General features: G+C 47.3%; 2 protein-coding genes across 2 annotated transcripts in view; one reads left to right on the forward strand and one right to left on the reverse strand.

Moving 5' to 3' along the window:
• Positions 1-12,895, forward strand: part of ttc7b (tetratricopeptide repeat domain 7B) — a 600,383-nt gene that overhangs the window by 217,781 nt on the left and 369,707 nt on the right. The window lies entirely within an intron of this gene.
• Positions 1-12,895, reverse strand: part of LOC308075213 (ALK tyrosine kinase receptor-like) — a 54,920-nt gene that overhangs the window by 29,710 nt on the left and 12,315 nt on the right. The window contains exons 4-6 of the mRNA XM_080414914.1: positions 5,973-6,086; positions 3,691-3,877; positions 100-190 (exon numbers count right to left, since the gene is read on the reverse strand). Of these exons, the coding sequence (XP_080271040.1) occupies positions 100-190; positions 3,691-3,877; positions 5,973-6,086 (392 nt within the window). The remainder of the gene's footprint in view (positions 1-99; positions 191-3,690; positions 3,878-5,972; positions 6,087-12,895) is intronic.

The raw sequence follows: 12,895 nt of genomic DNA on the forward strand, positions 1-12,895 counted from the left end.
GAGACGATGTGTGTATCTAAATAGGTAAGTGGCGATAAAGAGAGAGAGAGAGAGAGAGAGAGAGAGAGAGAGAGAGAGAGAGAGAGAGAGAAAGCCCACCTTGACAGCTACTTGCATTGGGCTTGGTTCCCCTGGTATGCCCACCGCCATGCCTTCATAAACCTCACCAAATGCACCATGACCCAGGCCCCTGCACAGACGCACGCACGCACACACACACACACACACACACACACACACACGCACACACAACATTAAGGAGGTAAACAAACATAGCGGATGCGTTACAAACAATCTAATTTCAAAGCTAAACCGTAAAACACTGTACGTTTCTGAAAATATTTTAGGTGAGAAATAGCCAACAGAGTGAGTTGAATAGTCAACTAATTGATTCTCGGAGGGTGACTTGATGACAATGTGTTGACTTAATCCATGTCTTTTGTCTGAGGGAGATTTAGTTTAGCTTCCTATTTACTCAAAGTGATCTTCCTTCTGGCAATGAATCAGTTGCCAAGATACAAGCAATTGTAACCTGTGGGAAATGATGAAAGCGTTGACAGATGTTCCATAATGCCAGTTTGAACAAAAGGTGGTCAAGCACGTCTTGATGTGTCTTAATTAGTCTCTCTCATGAATTATGTTGATGTATAGACAGTCAGCAGTCCCCTCCACTGACCTCTATAGGGAGAGAATAGCTTTCCTGTCGGAAGTATACCACTTTAGCTTCATCTCATCTCATCAAGACTTTTATGAGCCAAGTAAACTATGTTACAGTTAACTACATACCATGGTGTTACCCTCAGGCAACAAACTACAGTACCTTTTTGTACCTTACACTGCCCTTTAACCCATTAAGACCTGGAACGCATCTGTGTCACTTTAGATTTCTTTGGCTATTCAAAAATAGCAGATATACAAGCTCATAGCGCGGCACCAAGTGCCGCGCTATGAGCTTGTAGATCTGCTATTTTTTTTAAATCTCGTTTTTTTTTTAAATGTTTTTTTCAAAAAACTGTTAGGATTTAGAAAACATTTTTAAGAATCGGCCTCAGGTCTTAATGGGTTATATAAATACATAAATAAGTAAGTAAGTTAGCAAGTAAGTAAATGCATGTGCTGCAAAGAACTATGTTTGATTGCTTATTTTGTTTTTTTTCAACTAAAACTCCAGGCAGCTGACTTTGAAGCAGCCTTATGCTGGCTGTCATGCCAGAGATGAGAGCTCACAGGCGGACAGGAGACGTGCCGACAGTCGGTGTCTGTTTGTGGAGGTAAATGCTAAATGCTAAAACATCCATGTGGTGCATGGCGGTGGTTTAGGCCCGACTAAGGGCCCTCTCAGTCGGGCTAACTCACTGGATAGGCCCCTGAGCCCTTTACTATTGAATTAATGACGGTTATCTAGAGGAATAGGATATGTTATTGATATATTATCAGGGACCCTCAAGTTCCCCAAAAATGGCTGAAATATTTCCCCCCAAAAATAATATGTTGAGCATTAGAGGGTTAATTAACTCTGCAAAAGACTCATAGCAGAGACAGACACTCCGGACGGAATAACTACCGAGCAAAATGGCATAAATAATCAATTTAGGAAATGTTATGAGGACCTCAACGCCACAGAAAATTGTGATGGCGCGCAGATGGCTCATTTTTCCGATAGTCTTGAGATGCAGACCTTAGGCCCACGAGATAAGACAGATCTTGATAGCGGTATCTCAGCAGCAGAAATTGAATTTAATTGCCAATTAAAAAGATGAAGAGTGGTAAAGCTCCAGGGCCGGACAGCTTCCCGATTGAGTTCTTTAAAAAAAAACTTCTCAGGCAAACTAATCCCCCTTCTAGGGATGTGTATGCCGAGGCACTGGAGCGTGAGTCACTCCCAGCCTTCTTTGAGTCAGGCCATGATTTCAGTTCCATCTCAAAGAGGGAAAAGACCTGTGAGCTAGATGTTAACCAAGGTTCTATCTAGAAGGGTTCGGTTATTCACACAGTGATACACCCAGGCAACTTACGTGGGGTGTTCAATGTTCTCCATTCTCTTCAACCTCCACCTGCAGCAGAAGTTCTGCTCTCCTTTGATGCCCACACAGCATTCGATCGGATTGGGTATGAGTAACTTTTCGCAACATTGGAGAGGTTTGGTTTTGGACTGACTTTCTATGTTAGTTGAAGGTTGAATTCACTTTATTTGCCTATACAGTATGTAGAGGCAATAGACAAGGCTGTCGGCTGAGCCCTGTCCTATTTCACCTTGCCATTGAACCACTTGCAGTTGCTTAAAGGACGACTTCTTCATATACTGTAATTGGTTCTCACTAATGCTCATTATAATATGGTACCATTTTGACTACTTGGTCTGTGTCCCAGCAATCTGGGAACCCATCAACAAAAGAAAATGAAAAAACAGCGCCCTCAGCTGTTTTTTTCTTTTTCTTTTGACTCTGGCGGGACCGCCCAATTGAATGTTGATAACAGGATGTTGGCCTGTTTGGTCCGCCCTCAGCCCTACTCTTCCGGTGGGGGCGCCTATGGTCACTGGTGGGCGGATTTCTGAACTGTCCACAGCCCTCCTCTGAGACACAGACGAGAAGACAGAAATGGCACCATCTTATAATGAGCATATGTGAGGGTCAATTATATGAAGATAGTTTGAAATGGTTGAAGTGGTCCTTTAAGGAGTATTGATATTGATTAGTACTGATAGTGGGCTTCAAATTCACTCCTACTTTATCCGTCTGACCCTACACTACATCCCCAAGTCATTAGAAATTATTTCTAACTCTGGTAAGATATCAGGATATAAAATCAACATGATTCAAACATAACTTTGAGCCAGATTCCACAGCCTTTTCATCTTCATTGGCTTGACACCTTATTTAATTAAAGGAGATCAGCTACCGAGCTGAACTAGATGAAACATTTCATAATGTCTGGCAGTCGTATTTGGATATTTGGACTACTTTTCCCCGCTACAGACACTGAAACATAGGGCTATGATGTAATTATTTGACAATCTTTGTGCAATTATGTGTAATAACGTATTTGTAATTGTATCAATGTTGTTTATATTTTTTCTATTAGTTACTAGTTACTTTGTAGATTTTGATTATTATTACAAAACATACATTAACCACTTCAGCCCTATTTAAACGTTGGCTATTTGAAAATAGCCGGTCTACAAGCCCACAACACGTCGCGATGCGACGTGTTGTGGGCTTGTAGATCTGTTATTTTCAAAATATTAATACTTTTACTCAAATTAATTTTGAATACCGGAATTTTTCTTGTAACAGAGTATTTCTCCATTGCAGTATTGATACTTTTACTTAACACATTGATTGCCTGAGTTATTTCAGATTTTTTGCAGTTTATTGCCAGAGATTTTTCATTGGAAAAAAAAAAAGCACTCAGGAGCTGAGATACAAAATTTTAAAGTTTTAAGTTAACAAGGAAGTGGATAGGAGTCTAGATCTTCGACTAATCATATCTCCTTGGTCTTTGGGTCAAATAAAAAAAAATATATTTTTTTTTGAAAATTATTTTTTTCCTTAAAAACGAGTTAACTCGATCTAGGCAATCAAGTGATGGATTTTAAAAACGAATAAAAACGAGTTAACTCGTTCTAGGCAGTCAATGTGTTAAGTAAGAGTACTTTTTCCACCACTGCAACTCGGTCGAGCGACGTACCTGGTGAGGGAGATGTTGCGCCGTGGCACCTCCTTCAGGTCGTTGACGGAGGCCGTCTTGCCGGCGAAGCAGTAGTTGGGGTTGTAGTCGGTCATGATGGTGGAGGCGCGCAGCTTGCTCAGCTTGCAGTCGGGGCTCTGCAGCTCCAGCTGGATGGACTGGAGCTCCGTGTGCTTACGCCTGTACACTGGTCATACGACAGGAAAAGAAGGCTTTATTACATAATACAGTGCAGTCAGTTAGGTTCTCAGACTTTTGCATGTTTAAGGACCCCCCCCTCCTATTTTTGACACTCTTTTAAAGTGAAACTTGAAGTGTTTTAAGTGTGTATGGTTTCATGAATACTGAACCAATGAAAAGTATTAACAAGAGCTTGTAACTTAATCATAACTGCACTGGCTCCATTGGCACACAGGTGTTTTTTTTCCTCTTTCTTTTTATGCAGTTTTTCGACATGCATAAGGTTTCTATCCGACAGTGACGATATACTGTATACTGTTACTGTAGCAACACCCAGGATGAATGCCTTCATGCATTATGTAGGAGAAAAGACATTATACAGGGTAGACAACAGTATGCATGCAGACACTGTTTTTACCGCTCTCTCTCTCTTTCTCTCTCTCTCGCTCACACACACACATATGAATAAAAAGGCTTCATAATCAAGAAATGACTGACATATTTAATAATTTTATACTTTCAAAGAAATGTAAAAAAAAGCATTTAGATCAGCTATTTCTGCAATTCTTCGAAAATCTTTGAAAATGTATGAACATTTTTCAACATGGAAACAATCATGCAAAATAATTGCGATTATAATAGGCGATTATGTCATAATTGTGAGAGGTCTATCACTCTCTCTCACTCCCTCTATACATTCATTTACATATACTGCGAGTGGCTCTGTCTTGAGCTGTAAACGCATTACTTCTCCATCTACCCGTTTATGTGCTTCATGTGTGCATGTGTGCGCACACACATCCCTACACTTGTGCATGCATGCATACGTACGTATGTGCATGTGAGCAGGAGATATTTATTTACCACGTGCACCGGGCCTAATGTATGAGCGTTGTCACGCGGCGCTTAAGCAGCCATCCGTCATTTGTGTGTTCCATACAACAGCGCTGGCACCCTCCCTCGCACCCCATCGTGTGTGTGTGTGTGTGTGTGTGTGTGTGTGTGTGCACTTACAGGTGTATTACTCTACTTGTGAGGACCGAATGTCCCCGCAAGTATAGCAGGATTTGATAAAGAGACATTGTGAGGATTTTTAATTAGGCTTACAATTGGGAAAAGATTCAGGTTATGGTTAGGACATTTAGAGGTTGGGTTTGGGTGTTGGTTTGGGTGTTACTGATTTATACTTAGTTGCAAGCCAAGGTGTCACGTACCGGAAAATAGCAGATCTACAAGATCACAGCTGTGACGCATTGTGAGCTTGTAGATCTGCAATGTTTCGGCTATTTTCTGAAATGTTGATGTCCTCGCAAGTATAGCAAGTATAGTAATACAAACGTGTGTGTGTGTGTGTGTGTGTGTGTGTGTGTGTGTGTGTGTGTGTGTGTGTGTGTGTGTGTGTGTGTGTGTGTGTGTGGAGCTGATGGCTCTATGAGTGGATGTGTCTGGAGGAGATAGGCTCAAAGCAGAGAATCAGACGGATGTCTGCGCTCTCGCTTCTCTGTCTCTCTGTTTCTCTCTCTCTCTCTCTCTGTCTATCAGCAGACTCTTTATGGAGGCCATCTGAGTGGCACACTAAGTAACTGAGTGGGATGAGTGCGGAGTGAGGTGTGAGTGCGTGTGTGTGTGTGTGTGTGTGCATGTGTGTGTGTGTGTGTGTGTGTGTGTGTGTGTGTGTGTGTGTGTGTGTGTGTGTGTGTGTGTGTGTTTTGGGCCTCGACCTTACTTCCTTCACAGGTGTTACCAATGATACTAATGAAGGCTCTGTTCCATTCTGGTCAAACAGAGTCAGGGCGCTGATATTGTGCGTGTTGGCTCACTGGAAACACTCTGCTACACCAGCGGGTCTCAAAGTGTGGTCCAGGTACCCTCGTGGTTCCTAAAGGGGGGGTCCCAAATGTCCCCTTTGCGGGTGTGTAACTCTGAGAGTGTACAAATGGAACCAAATGGACCCGGTCCATTTGGTTCCATTTGTACACTCTCAGAGTTATGGGGGTCCTTGAAACTAAAACGTTTGAGAACCACTGTGCTACACTGACTGGAACAGAGCCTTCATTAGTATCATTGGTAACACCTGTGAAGGAACTTTCGTGGTCACTTACTGATCATGACTCCGGACACGGCCAGCAGCAGAGCAGCGATGAGGGCCGACGTCCCCACAGAGAGACCCAGGGCCAGGTGGGACAGGGACGGCTGCTGGGGCAGGATGGACACCTCTGGAAGAGACCAAACATGTCAGGACTCCGACCAGGTAGGACCCAAAATGCAGAAATAACCAGACTCAGGAAACGAGGTATAACTTAGGTGGTAGTTTACTGAAGTACTATAGGTAGCAATACAACAGGGCAGTGTCAAAACACACGTAAAGCAAACATATAATTCAGCAAGGGACCGGCATGCATCAGGGTCTATAAATAGACTAAACACTGAATGGGAAATGGGAACAGGTGAGGAGAACAACACAGGTGAAAACAAGTAGTCATCAGGGCACAGGGGGAATGGGTGTGGCACAGGCTATGGCAGAGGCAGAGACTGTGACAGGACCCCCCCTCCTACGGACGGCTCCTGACGTCCCCTTGGGCGACTCCGGATGCTGACGGTGGAAGTCAGCAATCAGGGAGGGGTCGAAAATGTCCCGACTAGGGACCCAGCAGCGCTCCTCTGGTCCATACCCCTCCCAGTCAACAAGGTATTGACGACCCCTGCCCCAGCGACGCATCTTCAAAAGGCGCCGGACGGTGTAGATGGCATGACCATCGAGCAGGCGAGGAGGCGGGGGCGCCTTCGTGGGAGGCACCAGAGGGGAGGAGGAAACTGGCTTGAGTTGAGAGACATGGAAAGTAGGGTGCACCCGAAGGGTCTTGGGGAGTTTGAGGCGAACGGCTACTGGGTTGATGATGCGTGTGATCTTGAAAGGGCCAACGTAGCGTGGGGACAATTTCCGGGACTCCACACGCAGAGGCAAATCCCGGGTAGAAAGCCAAACCTCCTGTCCAAGTTGGTAGCGAGGGGCAGGCTGTCTGTGCCGGTCGGCCTGTTTCCGGTTCCTTGCAGCTGTCCGCAGGAGAGAGGACCGGGCTCTCCTCCAGGTGCGACGGCAACGACGGACAAAGTCTTGAACTGACGGGACCTCAACCTCTATCTCCTGCTCCGGAAACAGCGGAGGTTGATAACCAAGTGCACACTCGAATGGCGACAGACCAGTAGAGGAGCAGGGAAGGGAGTTATGGGAATACTCCACCCAGGCGAGCTGACTGCACCAAGAGGAGGGATTATCCGACACCAGGCAGCGGAGGGCAACCTCCAGGTCTTGATTCACACGCTCCGTCTGGCCATTTGACTGGGGATGAAAGCCTGACGAGAGGCTGGCAGACGCTCCCAAGAGAGAACAGAAGGCCCTCCAAAACCTAGAGGAGAACTGGGGTCCCCGATCCGAAACCACATCCAGTGGTAACCCATGCAGCCGGAAGACATGGTCAATCATGAGCTGGGCCGTCTCCTTGGCGGAGGGAAGCTTAGGCATAGGAACAAAGTGGGCCATCTTCGAGAAACGATCCACGATGGTTAGGATGGCCGTCTTGCCCTCAGAGGCGGGAAGCCCTGTGACAAAGTCAATAGAGATATGGGACCAGGGGCGGCGTGGCACCGGCAGGGGTCGGAGTAACCCCGAAGGTCTGAGGTTGGGGGTCTTGTTACGAGCACAGACAGCGCAAGCTCGAACAAAGGAGCAAGTGTCGGCCGCCATGGACGGCCACCAGAAGCGTTGCCGGAGGAGGGCTAGGGTGCGTCGAACGCCAGGATGACAAGCGAGGTTGGAAGAATGGGACCACTGGAGCACCTTGGAGCGAGCGGCCACAGGGACGAATAGGCAGGATGCCGGGCCACCACCCGGGTCAGGTTCCCGCTGAAGCGCTTGCCGAACGATGGTTTCTATCTCCCAGGTGATGGGTGCTATAACCAGGGCACTCGGAATAATGGGACCTGGATCCGGGTCCTTCTCAGAAGGGTCAAACTGGCGGGAGAGTGCGTCAGGCTTCAGGTTCTTGGAACCAGGGCGATAGGAAAGGGTGAAGCGGAAACGGTCAAAAAACAGAGCCCACCGGGCCTGTCTGGAATTGAGCCTCTTGGCCGACTGAATATAAGCTAAATTCTTGTGGTCAGTCCAGATCACAAAAGGATGTTCCGCTCCCTCCAACCAGTGCCGCCATTCCTCTAGCGCCTTCTTGACCGCCAGCAGCTCCCGGTTCCCGATGTCATAGTTGCGTTCTGCCGAATCCAACTTCATCGAGAAAAAGGCACAGGGATGGAGCCTCTTCTCCTTGGGAGGACATTGCGAGAGCACTGCGCCAATCCCCACATCCGAAGCGTCGACCTCTACCACAAAAGGCAAAGTAGGATCCGGGTGGGTCAGAATGGGGGCAGAAGAGAAAAGCCGCTTCAGCTCACAGAAGACCCGGTCAGCCTCGGGGGTCCAACGGAAGCGGGTGGCAGGACCGGCAGTGAGGGCGTGGAGAGGCGCTGTCACCTTGCTGTAGTCCCGGATAAAACATCTGTAGAAGTTAGCAAAGCCCAAGAATCTTTGTAATTGTTTCGGGGTGGTGGGTTGGGGCCAGTCAGCCACTGCCTTGACTTTACCCGGGTCCATGGTCACCCCCTTAGTGGTAATGATGTAGCCCAGGAAGGTGATGGTGGACGCATGGAAGTCGCACTTCTCCGCCTTGACGTACAGCTGGTTCTCCAGGAGACGGCGCAGCACCCGCTGCACATGTTGGACGTGTTCCTCCCGTGACCTAGAAAATATGAGTATGTCATCCAGGTACACGAACACAAAACGATTCAACATGTCCCTCAGTACATCATTAACTAGAGCCTGGAAGACAGCAGGGGCATTAGTGAGGCCGAACGGCATGACCAAATACTCATAATGACCATTAGGGGTGTTGAACGCCGTCTTCCATTCGTCCCCTTCCCTAATGCGTATCAAATTATAAGCATTTCTGAGGTCAAGCTTGGTAAAAAATGTAGCTCCACGTAAATGGTCAAAAGATGAGGACATAAGAGGTAAGGGGTAACGATTCCTCACCGTGATCCGATTGAGACCTCTATAGTCAATGCAGGGCCTCAAGCCGCCATCCTTCTTCCCGACGAAGAAAAACCCCGCTCCTGCTGGGGACGTGGACGGTCTGATGAATCCTGCTGTGAGGGCCTCGTCAATGTAGCTCTCCATGGCCGCCACCTCAGGAACCGAGAGAGAATAGAGCCTCCCACGAGGTGGAAACGTCCCGGGCAGCAAGTCAATACCACAGTCATAGGGCCTATGTGGGGGCAGTGTGGACGCCGCACGTTGCTTGGAGAAGACCAAATTGAGGTCAGAGTACTCGGGAGGGACCTTAGAACAATCGGGGGGTTCGGGGCCCCCAGACGAAGGACCAGGCCCTGGAGATTGAGGCGCAGTAGGTGCAGAGCGTAGACAATGGGAATGACAGGAACGGCCCCACTCCAATATGGTACCGGACGGCCAGTCGATGTGGGGGTTGTGGTGCACCAGCCACGGATGCCCCAGAATGAGCGGCAGCTCAGGGGAGTCAATAAGGTGAAGTTGAATACTCTCACAGTGGTTCCCAGACAAGCGTAGGCCCAGAGGTTCAGTGAGATGCTGAACCACGCCCTTTCCCAGAGGACGTCCATCCAAAGCAGTGACACGTTGGGGGTGATTTAACTTAAAATAAGGTGTCTCATGACAAAGAGCAAAAGAACTATCCAAAAAACACCCCGCTGCCCCAGAGTCAATGAGCGCAGTGACTGAGTGTTTTTTGCCCCCCCAGGACAAAACAGCAGGGACTTTAAAGCAAGAAGAAGATGGGGAGGATGAAACGATATGGCTCACCAGTAATTCCCCTTTTCCCTCTCTCTCCGGGCATGAAAGACGGAAGTGGCCTGGCTTACCACAATACAAGCATAACCTCCCGGCTATCCTTCTCTCCTTCTCCCTGGTAGAAATCCTGGTGCGTCCCAGTTGCATAGGCTCCTCGGTAGACAGGGATTCGGCAGCTGTCGGTGACGTCGGGAACATTCGGGAGGAGTCGGGAACACTCGGCCCCACTCGGAAGCGTTCGGCGGAGAACGGCGCTCTGGTCAACTGCCTCTGTCTCCTGCGCTCGCGAAAACGATTATCCACTTGAATGGCCAAAGTAACGAGAGAATCCAACCCCTCACTAAACTCACGGGAAACCAGCTCATCCTGGACCTCATCCGAGAGCCCGTGAAGAAAAGTAGGAATTAACGCCACCTCCGTCCACTCACTCTCCGCGGCCAAGACCCGGAACTCGATCGCGTAGTCAGCGACACTGTTGCGTCCTTGTCGGAGATGCAGCAGACGAGTCGCCGCGTCTCTCCCCCTCACTGGGTGATCGAAAATCCTTTTCATCTCTTCAATGAAAAGGTCGTAGTCGGCACACAAGGGGGATTGTTTCTCCAGCAGCGCATTAGCCCAGACGAGCGCTCGGCCAGATAACAAAGTCATAATATATGCCACCATGGCACCGTCAGTGGTGAAGACAGATGGCTGGAGGGTGAAAATCAAAGTGCACTGTGATAAGAAACCACGGCAGGTATCGGCCTCTACGCTGTACCTCTCCGGGTGTTGAACACGCGGCTCCCTAGGTGTGACGGCTGGTCCCTGGGGACCCCCGGCCACGGCCTGTGCCTGGACCCCAGGCGGAGCAGCAGCGGGGGGGGGCGACGGTGAGGTTCTGGACGGCGGCAACCAGCTGAGTGAGGCGATCGTTCATCTGGGTCAGAATATTTTCGTGCTGGCCCAAAAGCTGTCCTTGTAGGGCAACAGCACTTTGTAGCTGAGTAAAATCCGCTGGGTCCATCTTAATGGCTGAATTATACTGTCAGGACTCCGACCAGGTAGGACCCAAAATGCAGAAATAACCAGACTCAGGAAACGAGGTATAACTTAGGTGGTAGTTTACTGAAGTACTATAGGTAGCAATACAACAGGGCAGTGTCAAAACACACGTAAAGCAAACATATAATTCAGCAAGGGACCGGCATGCATCAGGGTCTATAAATAGACTAAACACTGAATGGGAAATGGGAACAGGTGAGGAGAACAACACAGGTGAAAACAAGTAGTCATCAGGGCACAGGGGGAATGGGTGTGGCACAGGCTATGGCAGAGGCAGAGACTGTGACAAAACATTTTGATTTAGTTTTATAGTCATAGTCATGGCCTTTTGCATGACATCCCATTTAGTCACATTTTAAGGCCAGTCCACCAATGCAACTCCTTGCAACATTTTCTTATTAAACGCAATTGTGAACAGTGGTGTAAAGTAACTAAGTACATTTACTCAAGTACTGTACTTAAGTACAATTTTGAGGTATTTTCAATATTATTTAGTATTAATATTAATAGTATTTCCAATTTTCAGTACTTACTTACTTCTACTCCACTACATCTCAGAGGCAAATATTATACTTTTACTCCTCTACATTTATTTGAAAACTTTAGTTACTAGTTACTTTGTAGATTTAGATTATTATCACAAAAAAACATGAACCACTTCAGCCCTATATATCTACAAGCTCACAATGCGTTGCGATGCAACGTATTGTGAGGTTGTAGATCTGCTATTAATCAAAATATTTTTATACATTTGAAAACTTGAAATAGGACATTCTGCCTAAATGAGTACTTTTGGTACTTTAAGTACATTTTGATACCAATACTTTTGTACCTTTGCTCAACTACATTTTGAATTCTGGACTTTTACTTGTAGTATTTCTACATTGCAGTATTGCTACTTTTACTAAAGTAAAAAATGTGAGTACTTTTCCCACCACTGATTGTGAACAATAGCAATTGCAATAGTATGTATCCATTGGCCAATCATACGGTTCACTGCAGCTCAACAGTCAGTGTGAGGGGGGGGGGGTGCAGGAGATGTCTATGAACTCTGCATTTAAAGGCTTGAAGGCCATTGTCTGTGATGGAATCAACTACATGCTCTGGTAGGCTGTTCCACACCCGGACAGCAGTGTGGACAAAGGTTCTTGTCCAATGTGTGTGTGTGTGTGTGTGTGTGTGTGTGTGTGTGTGTGTGTGTGTGTGTGTGTGTGTGTGTGTGTGTGTGTGTGTGTGTGTGTGTGTGTGTGTGTGCGTGCGTGTGCGTGCTTTGGAGCCTGGGAGGCTAAGAGCATGTTCTGGTGTAGCTGATGTGCATAGGGTGCATTTTGTACAGGACTGAAGCCGCAGCAACCTCTTCTGTGGCTATAGGCTATAGCCAACATTATCCCCAATGGCGGCTGCAAGGAGTTGCATTGGTGTGGACTGGCCTTTAGTCATCAGATTTTTTTTAGTTTTAGTCTAGTTTTAGACTAGTTTTAGTCTAGTTTTAGACTAAATACCATGAGAATTCTATTTAGGCGGGCCGTAATGGCGTCGTGATGCCCGAAAATAGCCTATCTACAAGCCCACAACGTGTCGCAGCACGACCCGTTGTGAGCTTGTAGATCGGCTATTTTCGGAGCGCGAAATCCGCACACAACCAAGCATGAAATGACTTGTCTTAGTTCTACTGGATCTCTTGTCCATTAGTCCCTCCCAGACATTTTAGTCTACGACAGTTTTTATTTGTTGACGAAATTGTCAATATATTTAGTCATATAGTTTTAGTCATCACAGCCTTGTTTTTATTTCGTTTTCGTCCGTGAAAAAAGGCAGTCGACGTCGTAGTTTTAGTCGATGAAATGAACACTGGAGAGAACAAACAACACACGGTCACCACGTGCCTGTCCCCGTCCCACCGTCCCTGAGCCATGTATTACTATTCACCCTGACGGACGCGCACGTTTCCCCCCCGAGACGTCATTAATTAGGTGGGCTATAGCGATGACAGCACGCAGCTTTGAGGCGTGGTGGCGGGTGGGTGGTGGCGCGTGGCGCGTGTCAATTCACCTTTTTTAAGTGATGATGGGAAGATCTCATTTAGCTGGTTTTAATAAGATACCAATT

This window comes from Gymnoscopelus braueri (genome assembly GCF_963280865.1).
Source record: "Gymnoscopelus braueri genome assembly, chromosome: 19".
NCBI classification, from domain to species: Eukaryota; Metazoa; Chordata; class Actinopteri; order Myctophiformes; family Myctophidae; genus Gymnoscopelus; species Gymnoscopelus braueri.